This window comes from Falco cherrug, chromosome 14, assembly GCF_023634085.1.
Source record: "Falco cherrug isolate bFalChe1 chromosome 14, bFalChe1.pri, whole genome shotgun sequence".
NCBI classification, from domain to species: domain Eukaryota; kingdom Metazoa; phylum Chordata; class Aves; order Falconiformes; family Falconidae; genus Falco; species Falco cherrug.
In genome coordinates, this window is record NC_073710.1 from 605382 (window position 1) to 622501 (window position 17120).

Consider the following 17120-nt stretch of genomic DNA (forward strand, 5'->3'; position numbering starts at 1 on the left):
CTTACATCCCTGCTGACTTCACAAGTTCTGGTACCATGAAGAGACTGGAGGAGCTGAGCACTGGAAAAAGTAAATCACTGTGGAAAAAACATGCAGATCTAATGGCAGGCTTTTCTAAGGAGAAGCCTGCGTGCAAAATGATGGGTCTGCGCTAGTCAGGCAGCTCCTGGGATGGGGTTGCTTATAATAACAGTCAGAGGGTTGTACGTTCTGGGTTACAGCCTGACAAGCAGCTCCTTTGGTTGTGCCTTACTCTGCCCTGGAGAAGCAGAGGTTTAGGCACATGTGTTCATGGTTTGGCTCAGTTCTTGTGTTTTTACACTGAAGCACTTTAGTATTTTTAGGCTGAAAAAGACAGCTCTCTGCTGTGCTGGAAGGATCAGAGCAGTCCTGTGCAGGCAGGATGCTGCCTGCTATCTCTCCCTGTAAAGTGAAATACAGAGAGTACGAGAATAAATACTGATAAAACCCTGTGGGGAAAGGTGGAGTAGGAGCCACCATCCATGGCCACAACATGGCTGGGGTCCAGGGTGTGAAGAGGAGGCTCCAAGCTGCTCGCTGGTGGCATGAAGAGCCTGCACACACATTAGCTGCTAAGCTTAGAGAGCCATGTGAGAGCAGCAACTAGCCCCAGCGCTTCCCAAAGCAGAGACATTTGCTTTTCCTCCTCTGAGGATCTGTATTACACAGATCCACCACTTCCAGGAAGACAACCTGGCCCACATGACCTGCTGCACTGCCAAGGTGATTGTGTCTGCAGGAGATGCTGGCACTGAGGTCCGGCACACAGAGCATGGCTTGGACAGCATTGCTAGCTGGTAGGACGTAGGGCAGATGGGGAGTGCCGGGAGGAACAAGAGCTTCCACTGGGACTCAAGGCTAGGAGCTGTATAGAGACCTGCCAAAAAGGACCTAGGGGTGGTGGTAGATGCCAGGTTGAATACAAGCCAAACATCCATCTTGTGAGTCAAGGGAACCACACTGAGTCTCCTTTAGGAGTGGGGCCAGCAGACTGAAGGAAGAGCAAAGCCAGTACACACAGATGCAAGGAGATTCCTGTGATCCAGAAGACCCTGAAACAGACCTTTTTGAACCATATTTTTGGCAAAGAGAGAGGAAGCAGGGCCACGGGAAGATCTAGGCTCCCAGCACTCTGCTGCCTTGCAGGCAGCCACGACACCGGGCAGCCAGGTCTCAGATCCCTGCTGGCCTCTGCTGGCTGCTCCCTGTGGCATGGCCTAATGATGGCTGCAGGCAAGCTTCTCTTTGGAAAGAATTTCATATTTTCCACAAATATTATCGAAACTAGGAAATCCAGTTAGGCACGTTGAGTCTGAGAGGGGGGGCTGTGGCCTTGGGTGGAGAAGAAGAGAGGCACAGGGACGTGGTGCCTGTGAGGGAGAACCAACCAGGAGCTGCAAGAACCAGGAGCTGCAGAGGTTCCCAGAAGCAGACCAGACTGCAACACCTGCTCCAACTCCGATTTATTGAACATTACAAAATACTCTGCATATATTTTCACATTAAAACAATATTCTTGCAAATAAGATATTAAGTCTTGAGTCATTTGTGGTGCCCAAGGCTAAGGAAAACACTGACCCAGCTAGAGATTTAGTATGGCCCAATATCAGAAATCAAATCCAGAATAAGGCATACCAGAAATGCAAAACTATATAAAAACCTTTTAAAAGTCTCATGCTCATCTGGTGAAACAGTTACAGAGCAGAACGGCCTTTGCAGAGCCTGGCTGACAGTACCGGGGGTGCCACCAGCTCACTGGCCCCACAATGGGCTCACTCACCTGGTGCATGTAAGTGTCCCCTTGACACCTGCTGTCTCACCATGCCCACATAGCTGGAACAGTTATTTACCTGCTTTGGGGGATTAATACACTGAGTCCCCATTCCTCCCTAAGAGGAGCATCCCCAACCCTCCTGCATTGCCAGTGGCCAGCTGCCATGCTGAGCTCTTGTGTACTGAGCCGTTCTCAGGGAGCAATTCTTGGCCCTTGGGGTCATAGCAGGACAAATTCACTGTGTGGGCCATTGTCACTGGGTCCCACCACCCTCTCAGGAGGGACCAGGGGTGGCTGGGAGGCAGGTGATGGGGACAGACCTTTGAAGATGCACTCAGCTCTCACCCATCACCTCTGTTCCTGATGTACATTCATACCTGCTGCTCGCTCCACTCCTTGCACCATGACCAGCCCTCCCAGCCAATGGGCCCCAGGCAACTGGAGGGACTGGGATATGGGCAGGATGAATGCCAAGGGTGCTGTGCAGGGCAGCCACCTCCTAGCAAAGCCAGAAAGCTGAACACCTCAGCTAATCAGGAACACATCCAGACAACAGGTGTGAGGCTGGCACAGCAGGTTGGCTGCTAGAGCAGTCCCTGTGCGTACAGGTTCACCAGTCTGGCTCCTGGTGGAGCCAAACCCCAGGAGCGCTGCTCCCAGTCCTGAGAAGGTCACGGCCTTGCCTCTGTGGTACTTCCATAACCTGGGGAACGCAGAGCTGCCGTGGCAGGGGGCCTCCTGGCTGAGCTCTGTGCATGCTGTGAGGAACTAGCACTGTAGCCTTGAAGTCAACGGCTCGGCCGGTGGGTGTGGATGGGCTCTCATGCACTGGATGCCACTCCCAGCCCTCTCCCCGGAGGTCTCCTACTCACAGCAAGGCTGGAGATCAGCTCATGCTCCTACACTCACGAGCCACAGCCCATTAGCCAGCACCCCTGCACCTCAGGGCAGCACAGCCCTGATGGGATCAAGTCTGATTGGGATCCCAGCCCTGGGAGGAACATTTCTGGTCTCCCAGCTTCAGAAATGTGTAGGGACCACAGAGGAAGAACGAAGTTTGGGTCTGTGCTTCCGTGGGTGGATGGGGCTGGTACCTGCTGCTGCAGCACAAAGTCCAACTATCAACCAGTTTTGCATCACTAGGTGCATAGCCAAAGCCCACCTTGGAGTGCAGCTCCAGGAGGACTACTGGGTTCTCCTGTTGCTCCTGGCGTTTATGGAGACACACACAAGCTTTACAATGCAAGACAGCAGAGCGGTCAGCAGGTCACAGTTCGGTCGCAGCCCCTAGCCCCTTCCCCATCCACAGTGTGCCTCAGAGGTGGCTCGCTCTGTTGAACATCAGCCACCTGGGCTCTGCGGTGGGGGGCAGCACCCTGCCCTGCTCCTCTGTGGCCATCAAAGGCTGCAGCTCCTGCTGCTCAGCACCATCGGGGCCGCTGTCACTCTGCGACCGGCCGCTCTTAGAGATGTGGCTGGGGAACTGGAAGCAGGAGCTCTGCTCTGGCATCGCCTGGCTCGCAGACTGGGGTTGCTCCTCCAGCACAGGGCAGGCAAATCTCCGGTGCTGAGGTCCGCTCTCGATGCCTGGGGGGGAAGCGATGCTCTCCAGGGAGGAGATGCTTTGGTTCCACGCCTTCTGCATATCCACTGGCACGATTTTGGTGGTCTCCGAGGAGACATAAACAGCCAGATCAGCCTGGTCTCCTTTCCATGGAAGCTCCTTCTCTGCCAAGGTGGGCGATGGTGGGATGATGCAGGGGCTGGGGCAGACGTCCAGGCTGCCTGGGGATGCAGAAGAAGGGACAGTGAGAGGCATCTTGCACAGCTCTTGCTCTCTTCCTGGGCCCTGCAAACATTGCAGAACCAACCACTATCGAATGGCCAGCTAGCCCAGGGAAGCAGGAGCCACTGGGGAGGCTCTGCCCTGCCTCCAGAGCCACAGAGAGCAGTGATTCTCCCATTCATGCTCTGCTGACTTTGGCTTTGCCCAGGCCAAGGCAACTTGGCTCCCCAGGTGGAGGAAGGACAAGCTACCCAATGGCAGCTGCCCTTGCATGGGACCATTGGTGCCTACCAGGAGCTGTCTTTCCCTGCAGAACCTCATCGGTGGCTCGAGCGATGAACACAATCCCTTCGTCATCCTCTCTCTCTGTCTCCGAGCTATCGCTCTCCTCCTCCTCTGAACTGACCATCACCAGGACAGGAGCTGCAGCCAGATGGATGGAGTTGGTTTGAAGGATGGGCTACCCTGTGGGGGAAGGACTGCACCCATGGAAGAAGGACTTGGTGCTAGCACAACCCGGGTGCTGACATGCCACTCAGCTGGCAGTGGGAAGACACACTGCTCCCATCCCACCTTGCCAGGACCTGAAAAAGTCACCTGCCACCGGCCTTACCCGCCTCCTGCCAGGGGATGTTTCTGTGCGTCTTCCCATTGGGTGTCTCTTTGGTTAAAGAGATGTTCTTCTGTGAAGGAAGAGGGACCAGCTGGGACCTGCCCCATGCAAACCCCTAACCCCAACCCAGGGGACCTGCAAGCCAGGGTGACCCCAGGGACACAGATTCCCACCCCAGCTAGATGGCAGCTGGCAGTCAGTGGTTCCTAGTCCTTAGGCATCGTGCTTTCATGGCCCTACAACAAAGAGCTCCACTGCCATGCAAAAGCCTCCAAATGAGAGAAGACACTTAAGGCTCAATTTAAGGCTCAATGCCATGCTTCTGAACCTGGACCTGCATTATGCTGAGTGCTCTTGGAAAACAAACGTGGGGGTCCTCTGGGGCTTGGGACTGCTTTGCCCAGGGAAGAACCACCCCACAGCAGTGCTGGCATGGGGGGCACACAAGGGCATGCGACACCTGCATGCTCACAGGGCATACACAGAACTGTGACGAGATGAGCTGCTTTCCCCGCTGGCTCTGGAGCTGCCAATGCCCTGCAGCACCTCACCTACACCCCACAGGACCTCACTGCCTGCATCCTGTGGGAGGCCAAATCTCAGAACTAGGAAAGGAGCAGGAGGCTGGGGAACGCTTGCCTTTTTCCTGCCCTTTTCTTTCAGCCTGGCCTTGTTCTTGGAGGAGCAGACATTGTGCTTTGTTGACTTGAAGGTCTCCAGACGCCTCTTCATGTTCTGCCGGAAGACTTCTTTATCTTGGCGCTCTTGTGTATCTGGAGAGATGAAGTGACGGCTGTAGCTGGCCTTGTACTGGCCGAGGGAGAGGCAAAGAGACACAGGGTGAGCAGCTGGCCCCACAGAGCATCCTCTTGCAAGTGCTGCTACCCTCGGGGTCAGCCGCACACCACGGCCAGGGAGGGCTCACCCGCCGGCGGGGCTTGTAGAGGCTCCCTCGCAGCACATGGTGCATGGCAGCATCCTCCTTGTCCCGGCGGCTCCGCACCGTGTCGATCACCTGCAGGTCCAGGCATGCGCCGCTCCCGCTCTCCCTCCTGGCGAGGAGATGGAGATGGTGGGGCTGAACCCCATGCCTGCATCCTGCCAGCCCCCTGCCAGCCCCAGCACAACCCACCCCCAGGGAAAAGGGCAGCCATGGGGAGTCCAGTGAGGTCTGCCCAGGGGCTCGGAGGAACGCTTGTACTCACAGGAGGTTTGTGACCGATGACTCTGACATGGATGTGCGGCTGGGCATGGAAGGCAGCGCCAGCTTGGCAGCCGAGAGCACATGGCCACCCTGGGATGTGGAAGGGCAAGGCTGGCATCAGGGCGACCAGAACCCAGCTGGGCTGGGGGGTCCCCACTGCCTGGCCAGAGGGTACATGTGTGGCCATACATGGTGGGGGGCCACCACCCCAGCCAGCCAGCTCCTGTCAGGGCCATCCTGCCACCCAGTCCCCACCATGTGCCCCTACCTGGTCAACGAAGCTGATAGCATCACGGATGTTCAGCTTGTAGTAGACATCCCAGATCTCGTCCCGCAGCCTGTAGGCAGATTTCCGCATCAGGACCTGGCTCAGGTACTTCTTGTCGAACTGTTCCCACCTGCCACGAGACGAAAACACAGGTGGTTTAACTCCCAACAGGGTACCGTGGCCAGGGACCCACGCAAGGCTGAGTGTCCAAAGCACGGCGGAAGCGGGCTGGGCATGCAGGACCTGGCTGTTCCTCAGGGAGACGCTGCCAGGGACAGTAGGAGGGACACAATGACCCTTTGTCTCTGCCCAAGGGGAAGCCAGAGACCAGCGGGTCTGTTGGAGGTGATGGGATGGGAGCGGGACTGGGACCGGTGTGGCTGCCCCGCTGGAGTGCTTCCCCTCCAGGAAACAGGCTCTTTGCATCCTTTTCCTGTCACCGTGCTGCAGATAAACACTGCCCAGGCTTTAACAGGGCTGTTCCCCCCTCAGCGCTCGGAGCAGCTCCATCCATGGGGAGACACAGAGCCATCAACACCACCATGGACATGCCACAGCCCTCCAGCAGTGCTGGCATGGGCAAGCAATGACAGCTCCCCCAGCACCCCCAACCACACCTGCCCAACCTCTCTCTGGGATGCTTTTGGGACCTTGGTCCGCTGCGCAACAGCAGCCAGATGGTCCCCTTCCAGATGGACTGACACACAGACATACAGCCTTCCTGGTCCTGCTGCTCTGCCTGCAGCAGGGGTGTCATCCAGCGGGGACCCTGCAATATCCCCATGGCTGGCATGTGTCCCCCATCCACCTGATGGCTGGCAGAGGATCCTGGCTAAGACACTCACTTGTCCCGCCAGTAATGGTAGCCATGGTGCCCCACGATGTCCTCCACCGCTGCCAGGATGTGGTCAAAGGCCTTGAGCGAGGAGAAGAGGGTGAGAGCAGTAGCAAGGCTGTGGGTGCCCCAGGGGTGCCAAGGCTGTGCATCACCCTTACCCAGCCCCCAGTTCCAGCACCAGCACCTACGTGCTCATGCAGCTCCTCATTCAGCGTGGGCTTGTGATGGTCACTGCGTTTCACCTTCAGCCATGTCACCAGGGGTTTGATGGTGAGGCCCTGGAACAGCAGGAGAAGGCAAGGGAAAGACTGGGAGGGCGAGAGGGTGCATGGCTGGGGCACGGGGAGCAAAAGCAGCACGAAGTGACCGGGGACAGCAGCTGTGCCAACCGTGCATGCCCCTACCAACCCGACCCCCTGCAGTCAGGACCTGGGCAATGGTCCTGCGTCCTGGCAGGCAGTGACCATGTTGTACCCTCCCAGTCCCCCTTCCCCTAGGCTCGCACCTATCCACCCCATGGGCTCCCCTTCCTGGGGTGCAGGAGACCCAGAGCCGGGGGCCATCAGCAGCTGTGTAAAGAGAATGGCCTGGCCAGGCACATGCCATCGCTGCTCTTGGAGCCCATCCCAGAACAAGGGGCCAATGGGGAAACAACATGGGCCACAGTCCCATCATCACAACAGTCACTGCAGTGGTCCTACACACCAGTCTGGTGATGGATGGGGTGCCAGGATGCACTGAGGACCAAAGGTCACTGGCAAAAAGGTACTTGCACCCCAGGCCAGCTCTGGGGCCAGAAGGTGGCACAGGAGGAGGGCACACTGGCCATCCTCACCTGCACAATGACAGTGAAGAACACCACCACGATGGTCGTTGCCACAAAGTAGTCCTTGGCTTTCACCTTTGTCCTGTCCAGAAGGATGACCAGGGCGAAAGCCACGGCTCCGCGGAGGCCACCATATGACATGACCACCTGATCGATCCTGTCCAGGGGGATGAGGCGGAAGCGGTTGAGCACGTAGGTCTGGAGGACAACACCTAGCAAAGAAGGAGGAGAGGACGGAATGCTGGCAGAGCCCTACCTGCTCCTGGACATGGGACAAAACACCAGCCAGGAGCTGTGGCTGGCCTCATGCCCCAGCCTTTCTTGGGGGATACCACTTTTTGGCCTGAAAAGGGCTGGGTACTATCAGCCAGAAGTACAGCAAGGCAGACTGACCCACAGCTCTGAAGAGCAGGATAAAGAACAGGGTACCCAGCACCAGTGCTGTGTCCCATGCCCACTTGGAGGTGTCCACAGCCGAGATGCCCAGAAACATGAAGATAATGGTCTCTGAGCTGCTAGCCAGTGTCTTCATGGTGTACTTGACCGTGGTGCGGGATTTCTGGGAGATATTGGCTTCCACATACTTCTTGCAGCAGATCCCACAAAAGGTGACTCTGCAGAGGGGCAGAAGGAGCTGGCATGACCCTATGGTGGGATGAGGAGTGGATCTGCTTGCTGCCTCTTGCTGCTCAGCACTGCACTCCCCATTTCCTAGACCCCCCAAGGGACACTCTGGTACTCACGCCAGGATGGAGGAAAGCGAGACCATCTCGGCAGCAAGGTATGCAACGTAGGCCAGGAGGAAGACAAAGAGTGGCTCGATGATGCGCACACGCTTGGTGAACCGCGTGATCAGGGCCAGGAGGAAGGCGAAGAGCAGCCCCACAGCTGTGCCCCCCAGGCTCACCAGGAAGAAGGATGCTGGTGCGGGGAGAAGATTCATTTGCACCACAAGCAAGCGAGCCCAGCTCCTGTGCCCCACAGCCATACCACACCGGGCTGGCCGAGCCCTGTGCTCCCACCTGTGTTCCCACTGAGCCATCCTATGACGACAGCCAGCACATGACCACTGGGATGGAGATGACAGAGCCGTGGTGCTCAATGCCCACCCCACAGTATGACAGCACCCATGTGTGCCCCGCCCACTTCCACACCGGAGGAAAAGGCGGAGGGGCTGGTGGGGCACATACTCACCTACCCCCTTCACATAGTCTGTGGCATGGATGTGCGCTGGGCCCAGCTCCACAAAAGAGTTGAAGACCTTGTACAGCACCTGCAGGCAAGGCAAATCCTTTGGGGAAGGCAGAGTGTTGCCCTGCCTTGAGAGGGGCAGCCCCTGCAGGCCCGAGGGACCCTGCAGAAGAGGCATCACTTGCCGCAAATCTGCCAGGTTGTGTCACCTGCTCATCCCAGCCGGCACAGTCCCCCAGGGCCAGGAGAGGAAAGACCAAGAGAGCATGGCATGGGTCTGCCCCCAGCTTGGGGATGTCACCTGCGTCCTCTGCCCATCCTGGGGGACTCCAGCCCCCTGGCCCATGTCAGGCTCTACATTAGGGTCCCCCAAACTGCAACTCACCACAGTGACAGCATCATTCAGGAGAGACTCGCCAAACACGATAATGAAGAGGGTCTCATTTACATGGACCTCTTCGAAGACAGCCAGCACTGCCACAGGATCCACAGCGGAGATGAGGCTGCCGAAGAGCAGGAAATCCATCAGCCCAGCTTCGACGCCTGGATCTGCTAGGACAGAAGGACCAAGTTCAAGCAGACCATCTGCCCCAGAGCTCCTCTCACCAGGCTGAAACAAGCCTGTCCCTCATCTGCTCCCAGCGACTTGGCTGCAGCATCCCAGGTTGGAGTGCAGCAGGCTGAGCCTGAGAGTGCCCCCAGACCTCTGGGGTCCCCCAGGCGAAGCAGGGCTCAGCACATCCTTGCTGCAACATGAGGGGAGCACAGCCTGCGTGTCCCTCTTGGCACCCAGGTGCATCGCTGCCCTGCTGGCAGGTATGTACCAAAGGAGGCTCAGCAGCCGCACCTCAATCCCTGGCATCAAGCAATTCCTCAGAGCTCAAGAGAGCTCAGAACGCTGGCCAGGGCCAGTGGCTCCAGCAGAGGACAGGGAACACAGCAGCAAGCCAGCAAAGCTAGCCAAGGTCGGCGACAAAAATAGCAAAGACATGAGTCAGCCCAGTGCCAAGAGGACCCATTTGTCCTGCACACTTGACAGTCCTGCCAGAGAACCATTCCCAGGATGCCAGGACCTCATTCCTGCTATAATTCCTGGGAATCCATGACAGGGCCAGGCAGTGGGCTCTGAATGTGGGGATGCTTTGCACCTCCAACCCATCTTTTAGGGATGTGGTCCAAGCTGGGTGGTCCTGTGCACCCACCCATGAGCCCGGCCCGATGCAGCCCCCAGAGCGCAGTGCCAGTGGTGAAGGAGTTCCAGAGCGTGCCCACCACTGCATAGGTGAGAATGGCACCAATGTTGTCGAAGAACAGCCGGCTGGGCATGAAATAGCCCGAGTCTAGGACGATGGGGGGCAGAAGGAAGAGGAAGAACATGTTGGGCTCCAGCTGGTACTCAGCTTTCTTTGCCACGGCCAACACGATGCCACCCAGGCCCAGGCCCAGCAGGATGAGAAGGCAGCTCTCTGGGACAATGGATGTCACCTTCCTTGACAGGTGGAAAACTAGAAGAAAAAGAAGAATGAGATCATCAGCCAAACAGGCACATGGACAGGGTATCCCAGATTCACAGCCTCCACAGAAGAGTTGGCTGATGCATGGTGGACCCTGGGGAAGACAAGGGAGCACCTAAGGCTGCTTCGTGGCCATGTGTGCACAGAAGACCTTCCAGCTAACTCCCAGGCCAGGATTTCAGGTCCCTGACTCTTTGGGACCTCCCTCTGCTCCTCATCCACTCTCTAATAAGCCAAGCAGCCAGGCATTTTGCTTTTCTTGGCCTCTGGTATCTGCACTTAAAAGTGTAAAAGCAGCCAGCGAGCACGTCCACAGTGTCACAAGCAGTGCTGGCTGCTGTTCGAGCGAAGGCATCCTGGTTCACTGGGACATGTCACCCCACTCAGAGACGAGGATGCTCAGCCCTGGTGATGAGGTGACCTTGTTTGCAGCCGTCTGAGCAAGCAGACGGAGCAGCATGCAAACCACTGCAGCACAAGCCAGTCTCCATGCCAGAGCACAAGCTTCCTCAGCACAGGCTAACCTACCTGCATGCAAAAACCAGACACACGAGAGCTATGGATTTAGAGGTGCTTTGAATAATCAGTTTACTCCATGCAAGATTTGGACCAAATCTTAAACTGCCATGGAACAGGATATCTTTTTTTAAAGCAAGCAGAGTATGCCCTGGTATTCACCCATCAGCAATGTGGCAGTGAGCATGCAGCTCAGGCACAAGCCAGCAGGATGTCACACCAGCCAGCACAGGGGATATGCTCCTCCAGGCAGCCTTGTCCCCAAGGCCAGGGTGTTCTCTGTAATCCCAAATCATTCCAGCTTCCAGGTGAGCAATGCCCCATCCCTGCAGATTTCTCCTCCCTCGTGTAGGGTGCTGTATTTTCGCTACCCCAAAAGGGCAGTGCTTGGAGAAAGGCTGTTGGTCACAGCAGTTTTGCCCACCCCCCCATCACTGAGTTCTGCTGCCTTCACTTGTGACATCCCACCCAGGTCTGTAGTATGACTTGGCCATCACACGAAGAAACCTTCTCCTGGGGAGTGGGTCCTTCCAGGTATTCCCAGAGACACCTCTGTCCTTGAGCACCCAGCAGGTACAAGGAACATCAGGGCAGCCTCTGAGCCACCACTTGGCTGCAAGCCCAGCCCTGCTGCCAACACCAACAAACCCAGTCCCTGAAGCCCTTTAGCTGGATTAAAGGTGCCCATTGCTTGTGCCAAGTCATCCCACCAGAAGGAAAGCTGTGCTGTGGTCACACATCAACCCTGGGTCACTCGGCTTCTTCGCTCCTTAAGAACCCCCATGGACAGACCATAAGGTCTGCCTAGCCCAGGGTCCTGTCTCCAGTGGCATAGACCTGGAGAGGAGCCCAGGAATGGGCAGTGCTGCATTCATTGGTTTCCATGTCTCTATGCCCTTGCTCTCCTCTGAACCTGTCCCAGTCCTTTGTCCTTTCTGGAACAGGTCCCAGTGCCCCTGAGATGCGGACACCCTGGGAACTGAGATCGTGGCCTCATGATGTTCTTGCTTTCTCCTTTCCTAACACCTCTTAGCTGATTTGCTTTCCTTTGCTGCAGCTGAGCACTGAATTAGAGAAGATAATTCAGTGTCAAAGATCTGGTCCCTAACTAGACACATCTTCGAGCCCACCACCAACCACACAGGCTAAGGACTCCTCTTCCTCTCGTTGAGACCTTCACAGTGACCTGCGCTGCTCCTTGGCACCGTAAGCCCTGTCCACGCCATCCTGGTGAGCGCCAGCACTGCTCCCCTGCCATAACGCACCGGCAACAAAGCTGCAGCTGGCAAGGGCAGAGTGGCAAGCGCGGGGGTGGCATGATCTGCAACTCCATCACCGACCACCTCCAGGGGGAAGAGCCGCAGAGCACCCAGGGCCATCCCTCTGCTGTAGCTCTGTGACCAAGCGGCCCAGCCACAGAGCCCAGGGCATCCACCCTCGCCCCCAGCTGCCTCCGTTCACTGCCAGGGGCTGCAGTTCAGCCACGGAGACAGTGGCAATACAGACACTACAGCCCTCCAAGCAAACCCACAGCCTGGAGAAGGGCTGGCTGAACTCCAGCCCAGCCAAATTCCTGCTAAATGATCACAAAAGCCACAGCAGAGCCCCATTCGCCCCACCTGAGCCTGGTGAAGGCAGCGCCGGTGGGTGAACAGCACTCGCGCAGCGCCTGCGGCAGGCGGCGAAACCACTTCCCTCCCACGGGAACAAAGCTCTGAAGTTTTCAAAAAGGGAATGAGGCATCTAGCCCCTTTCTGCACACTCGGGAGCATTGCCAAGATCCCCAGTCCCTGCTCTGGCAACCCATCTGCACTCCCTGTGCTGCGGAGATATGTCCTGGCCAGCTGGAGAGACCCAGGACAATCCACAGACATGCTATGGGCACATGAGGACATTGCTTCTGGCTGTCATCCATCACTCATTCCCTTGAACCAAAAACTTGGGCAAAGAAGGGAGCAGCATCGATGGGAAAGACCCTGCTTGCCCAAAACTCCCTTGGCTGAGGGTGGATGCTGCCACCCTCCCAAGCAAATGACAGCACAGGAGCTGCTCTGTGCTGCTGGGAGCAGCCAGCGGGGACGGGTGGAACAAGCTCTAATTTTACACGCGCTAGTCAAGGATTTCAGCATTAAAGGTTCCCACAGCAACAGTAACTTAGCCACATGTGAGTTAACTTCAGAACCATAATCCACATTCAAGGCATCCATAATACAGGATTTGCCATTGGGAGGATTCAGGGCCAAAACCTGCTCCACTCCTCTGGTGCTTGGGAAATGGCAAACCACCTAAACCGAGACCCAGGCAGCTGGGGACAGAGGTGATGGTGTAACAAGAGAGGGTTGCCACCCATGGGGATGCCACTGGGTGGAAAAACATTTGCCTGCTGGCAAACCCCTGCCCACAGGGCAGCTGTGGATGAGGAGTATGTTTGGGGCAATGCTCGTCACTTCCCTCTTCCCCACATCCCGTCCAAGCAGGTCTGCGCTCTGACCAAGTACGGAAAAAGCAGCAAAGCCCGGATGGTGCCTTGCTGTGCAGGAAGGCAACACCCAAGCCAGCCTTTCTCCGCCCCGGGTGTTTGCTGGCTCAGGGCACCCCGGCATCATGACCGCCTCCGAGAACAGAGCCCGCAGTGTCATTTCCCCATCACCCAGGCGTGGGGCTGCTTCCTCCCCTGCAGTCACAGGGCTGTGAGCTGGCAGCCCAGCGCCACAACTGCAACAACTCCTCTGCGCCAGCCTACGCTCGGCGTCCATGGCTGCCGCGGCCAGCGCTGCCCCTTCCGCACCCCAGCATCCTCCGCCCCAGCTCCAGCTCCTCTGTGGGCTCCCATGCACCCTGGGGACCGCACGTGCCACCTCCAGGGACATCCCTGCCAGTGGGCTCCCGCAGCCCTGCCCCAGGTCTGGGTGTCACTCTGGGATCCGAGTATCCATCGGACCCATCGGATGCACTAAGCCAGGCAGCCCAGAGCTCCCAGCCATCAGGGTTGTGTCTCCCAAATGGAGAGGGAGAATGGCCATCATCTCACCTCAGGCCTGGAAGAGTGTGGTGGGGCTGGGGGCTTGGGAATGAGCCCAGCTCAGGCCCCACCACACCTGCTGGCACTGCCAGGGCAGAGGGAAAGGCGGTGAGGGCAGTGCGTCAAGGGGAACCCGTGCAGGGAGCAGCTCTGGGGAGGCGTTTGAAAGAAGAAAATAAGAGCCAGGGAAAGGAATCGTCTCTCTGATCTTCTGCAGGTAGGAGGGATGCACTCGGCAGCTGGAGGTGGCACAGCTGCAGACAGAGGGCTGTATTTTTAAGCTCACGACACTCTTTAATTCATTCCTCGTGATGCTTTAGGTGTCCCTTGCGAGAAGGCAAGGAAGACAGGAGCATGAAGTCCGTGGTGGTGGTTTCCAAGATGCCTGGGACAAGCAGAGGCCAGCTGGTGGTCACGGCTGTAGCTGTTCCCTGTGTACCAAGAGCTGCTGGTCCCCAGCTGCTTGGAGACTCCCCTGCCTAACTCCAAACCCACATTTCTTGAGCCAGCTCTAAACCATGAGGGTGCCCGCACCCCTGCCACCAGGGCTGTGCCCACAGTGGGGCCCCCAAGGAGGAAAGCTGCCTCAAGGTCACCATCTCGTCCCCTGAGCCCACAACGGCAGGCAGGGGCACTGTGGGGGAGCAACCCCCCGGCGACCCTGCTCAGCACCCATGCGTGGGTGCCCCCTCCCCAGCACCCAAGGTGCCAGCGGGGAGCAGAGCCCTGCGGCAGCTCGCACACATCCTCCTTGCACCTTCCCACGCAGCCTCTCGCGGCGGAGCCTCCCCCCGGCTGCGTGGCCCTGTGCTGGGGAGCACGACAGCCCCAGGCCGTGCACATCTGGAGTGACCCACCCAAGGGGACCGCGGGCGCAGGCCCGTCCCCTGGCTGCCGGGGACACGTCTTGCCCAACACCGGCACCACGGAGCCCTTCCCGGGGCTGGGGGGATCAAACAGCTTCCAGCCCTGCTGACGCATGTGCTGTGCCAGCTGCCGGGGCACGGGGCACCCTGCTGGGCACCTCTGCTCAGCTCCTCTGCTCCCCCCGACCCTCCCTGCCCCGCGCCCACCCACCCGGCCGTCGCAGGGAAAACGGGCCCGGGCCCCCGCCTTGTCCTTCCACCTTGTCATTGCTCATCATCCCGCGGCCGGGGCCAGAGGATGTGGCGTGGGTCGTGCCTGGCCACCGCAGCCCCGCTAAGGGTGGTGACCAGCCAGGTTCTGGCCATCTGTCCCCGTGACCCGTGTCCCGGTGTGCAGTGCCATCCCTCGCCTCCGATGCCCCTGCGCCCGCCGGGGACGCCGCAGCCCAGCCTGCCGGCCCCGGGGATGGGCGCAGCTGCTCCCGGAGCGCCGGGGGGACCGCGGGGGGGACGGGGGACGGTGCAGGGGACACTCACCGATCTTGGCCAGGCTGGCCACCAGGATCCAGGCGGCCACCAGGCAGGGCGCTTGCACCTCCCGCCACTGCCACCGCAGCAGCTCGGCGCCCGCCGGGGCGGCGGGGCCGGGGGAGGCTGCCGGGGGCTGCATGGCCCCGCGCCGTGCCCGCCGCTCCCCGCCGTCCCCGCCGCTCCCCGCCGCTCCCCGCGCTCCCGGCCCCCGCCCGCGTCACGCGCACGTGGGGCCGCGCCGGGCCGGCCCCCCACGCCCCGCGCCACCGGCCCCGCCCGCCGCTCCCCGCCCCACCGGGCCCGGTACTGCCTCGGCCCCCGGTACTAGCCCCGGGTCCCCCATGATGTCCCGGGTCCCCTGTACAGCCCCGGGCCCCGGTACTGTCCCGGCCCCCCGGTACTGCCCCTGCCCCTCCGGTACTGCCACGGCCCCCGGTAATGCGCCGGGCCCCGGTACTGCCCGGGCTTCCCCGGTACTGCCCCGGCCCCCCGTACTGCCCCGGCCCCTCGGTACTCGCCCCGGCCCCCCGGTACTGCCCCAGCGCCCCCATGATGCCCCGGCCCCGGTACTGCCCCGGCCCCTCCCCTCCGGTACTGCCCCGGCCCCTCCGGTACCGCCCCCAGTCCACGTACTGCCCCGGGTCCCCGGTACCGCCGCCCCCTCCCCCCCCCCCCCCCCCCCCCCGCGATGCCACGGCCCGGTACTGCCCCAGCCTCCCCATGGTGCCCCGGCACCCCCACGATGTCCCAGGCCCCTGGTACTGCCCTGGCCCCCCCAATACTGTCCTGGCCCCTGGTAATGTCCCACCCCACACCCACCACTGCCCCAGGACCCAACACCACCCTGCTCACCTCCTGCATCCCTCTTCACCTCGGGTCACCTGCACCCCCCTGGTGTCCCCTGCCCCACCTCAGTCCCCCTGCTCCTGCTCCAGTGTCCCCTGCCCATGCCAGACCCCTGCCCTGGTCCCCCCTGCCCCATGCCAGACCCCTGTCCTGGTCCTCCCTGCACCTTCCCTGTTGTCACCTGTATCACCCTGGTGCCCCTGCACCTGCCCCAGTGTCCCTTGACCCATGCCAGTCCCCTCTGCACCTTCCCTGGTGCCCCTTGCCCCTGCCCCAGTGCCCCCTGCCCCACACCAGTCCCCTGGCATTTGCCCAGTGCCCCCTACATCCCTCTGGTCCCCTGTGCCCTCCCTTGGTGCCTTTGCTCTGCCCAGGTCACCTCACCCTGGCCCAGTCCTCCTGCACCCACTAATCCCCCCACCCCACCCCCAATCCCTCTCCCAGCCCAGCCCCTTCTGCTGCCAGCCAAGACCACCCGCCCCTGCCCCAGATGCTGCCTGAACACCATCCTGGGAGCACCCCAGGGGCACCCCTATGGTTTCTGGGTCCCCCTCACCTCCCCAGCCTCTCTCAGAAACCCCTAAAAGCTTCCACTTGCCCACTGACCCTGGGCCATCCCCCATGCCCCAGGAGGTGCCCTGTCTCCCACATCCCATCCCTGTGGCTCCCAGATCCAGGGCCCCGTGTCCCGGGGCGGGGGGGGGGGGGGGGGGGGCGCAGCAAGGGATGCCCAAGCAGCATGGGTGCCACCTGGCAGGGCAAAGGAAGGGACACTCACTGGCAGCGTGCTTCATGAGGAGCCAGCTCTGAGCTGTGTCTCTGGAGCCACGACAGAAGGACACCTTGGCCAGCCTGAGCATCTGGCTGGTGCTGCCTATGGCACAGGCACCCTCAGATGCTGAGTGCCAGGCAGAGCCCGCTGGCCCAGGGGGAGCAGACTGCAGAACACCCCCCCGGCAGTGTCACCTGTTCCCAGCATTCTGACCAGGCACAAATGTGCAGCGAGCGTTTGCTGGGAGCATTTGCCAGTGGAAGAAAATGGCTGGGGAAAGCAGCCTGCTGCTGCCACCCCTGCCAGCCGGCTCCTACCAGGAAAGGCAGCGCAGGAATGGCTTTGCAAGGGATGCCGCAGGGAAGAGCCTGCCTCCTGCTCCCCTTTTAAGTTGACAAAGGTGTAATTAAACGCCCCCCTTTGCTTTGCCTCCCCCAGGCTGGTCATACCCTGCCGCCATGGCCTTTTGGACCCAGCCTGTGCTTGGGTGTCTCTGTAGAGCTCCCCCCTACTCTGCTCACACCTTACTTGC

The 17120-nt window shown here is 59.8% G+C and overlaps 1 protein-coding gene across 1 annotated transcript; it reads right to left on the reverse strand.

Moving 5' to 3' along the window:
* Positions 1–1467: 1467 nt before the first annotated feature.
* On the reverse strand, positions 1468–15173 carry SLC9A5 (solute carrier family 9 member A5). Its single transcript, XM_055726894.1, has 16 exons — positions 14977–15173; positions 9724–10026; positions 8907–9070; positions 8525–8603; positions 8074–8251; positions 7724–7944; positions 7340–7542; positions 6693–6782; positions 6512–6582; positions 5667–5796; positions 5400–5488; positions 5120–5246; positions 4834–5004; positions 4195–4264; positions 3873–4004; positions 1468–3580 (listed from the first exon to the last, which is right to left on the reverse strand). The coding sequence occupies exons 1-16, from the start codon at positions 15107–15109 to the stop codon at positions 3111–3113; spliced, it is 2631 nt and encodes an 876-aa protein (XP_055582869.1). The 5' UTR covers positions 15110–15173; the 3' UTR covers positions 1468–3110.
* Positions 15174–17120: the final 1947 nt, after the last annotated feature.

Coding starts and splice junctions, on each gene's coding strand:
- SLC9A5 (XM_055726894.1), bottom strand. CDS start 15,109: ATGCAGCCCCCGGCAGCCTCCCCCGGCCCCGCCGCCCCGGCGGGCGCC. Junction 9,071..9,723: donor GCATCGGGCCGGGCTCATGG/GTGGGTGCACAG, acceptor CTGTCCTAGCAG/ATCCAGGCGTCGAAGCTGGG. Junction 6,583..6,692: donor ATGAGGAGCTGCATGAGCAC/GTAGGTGCTGGT, acceptor TCCTCGCTCAAG/GCCTTTGACCACATCCTGGC.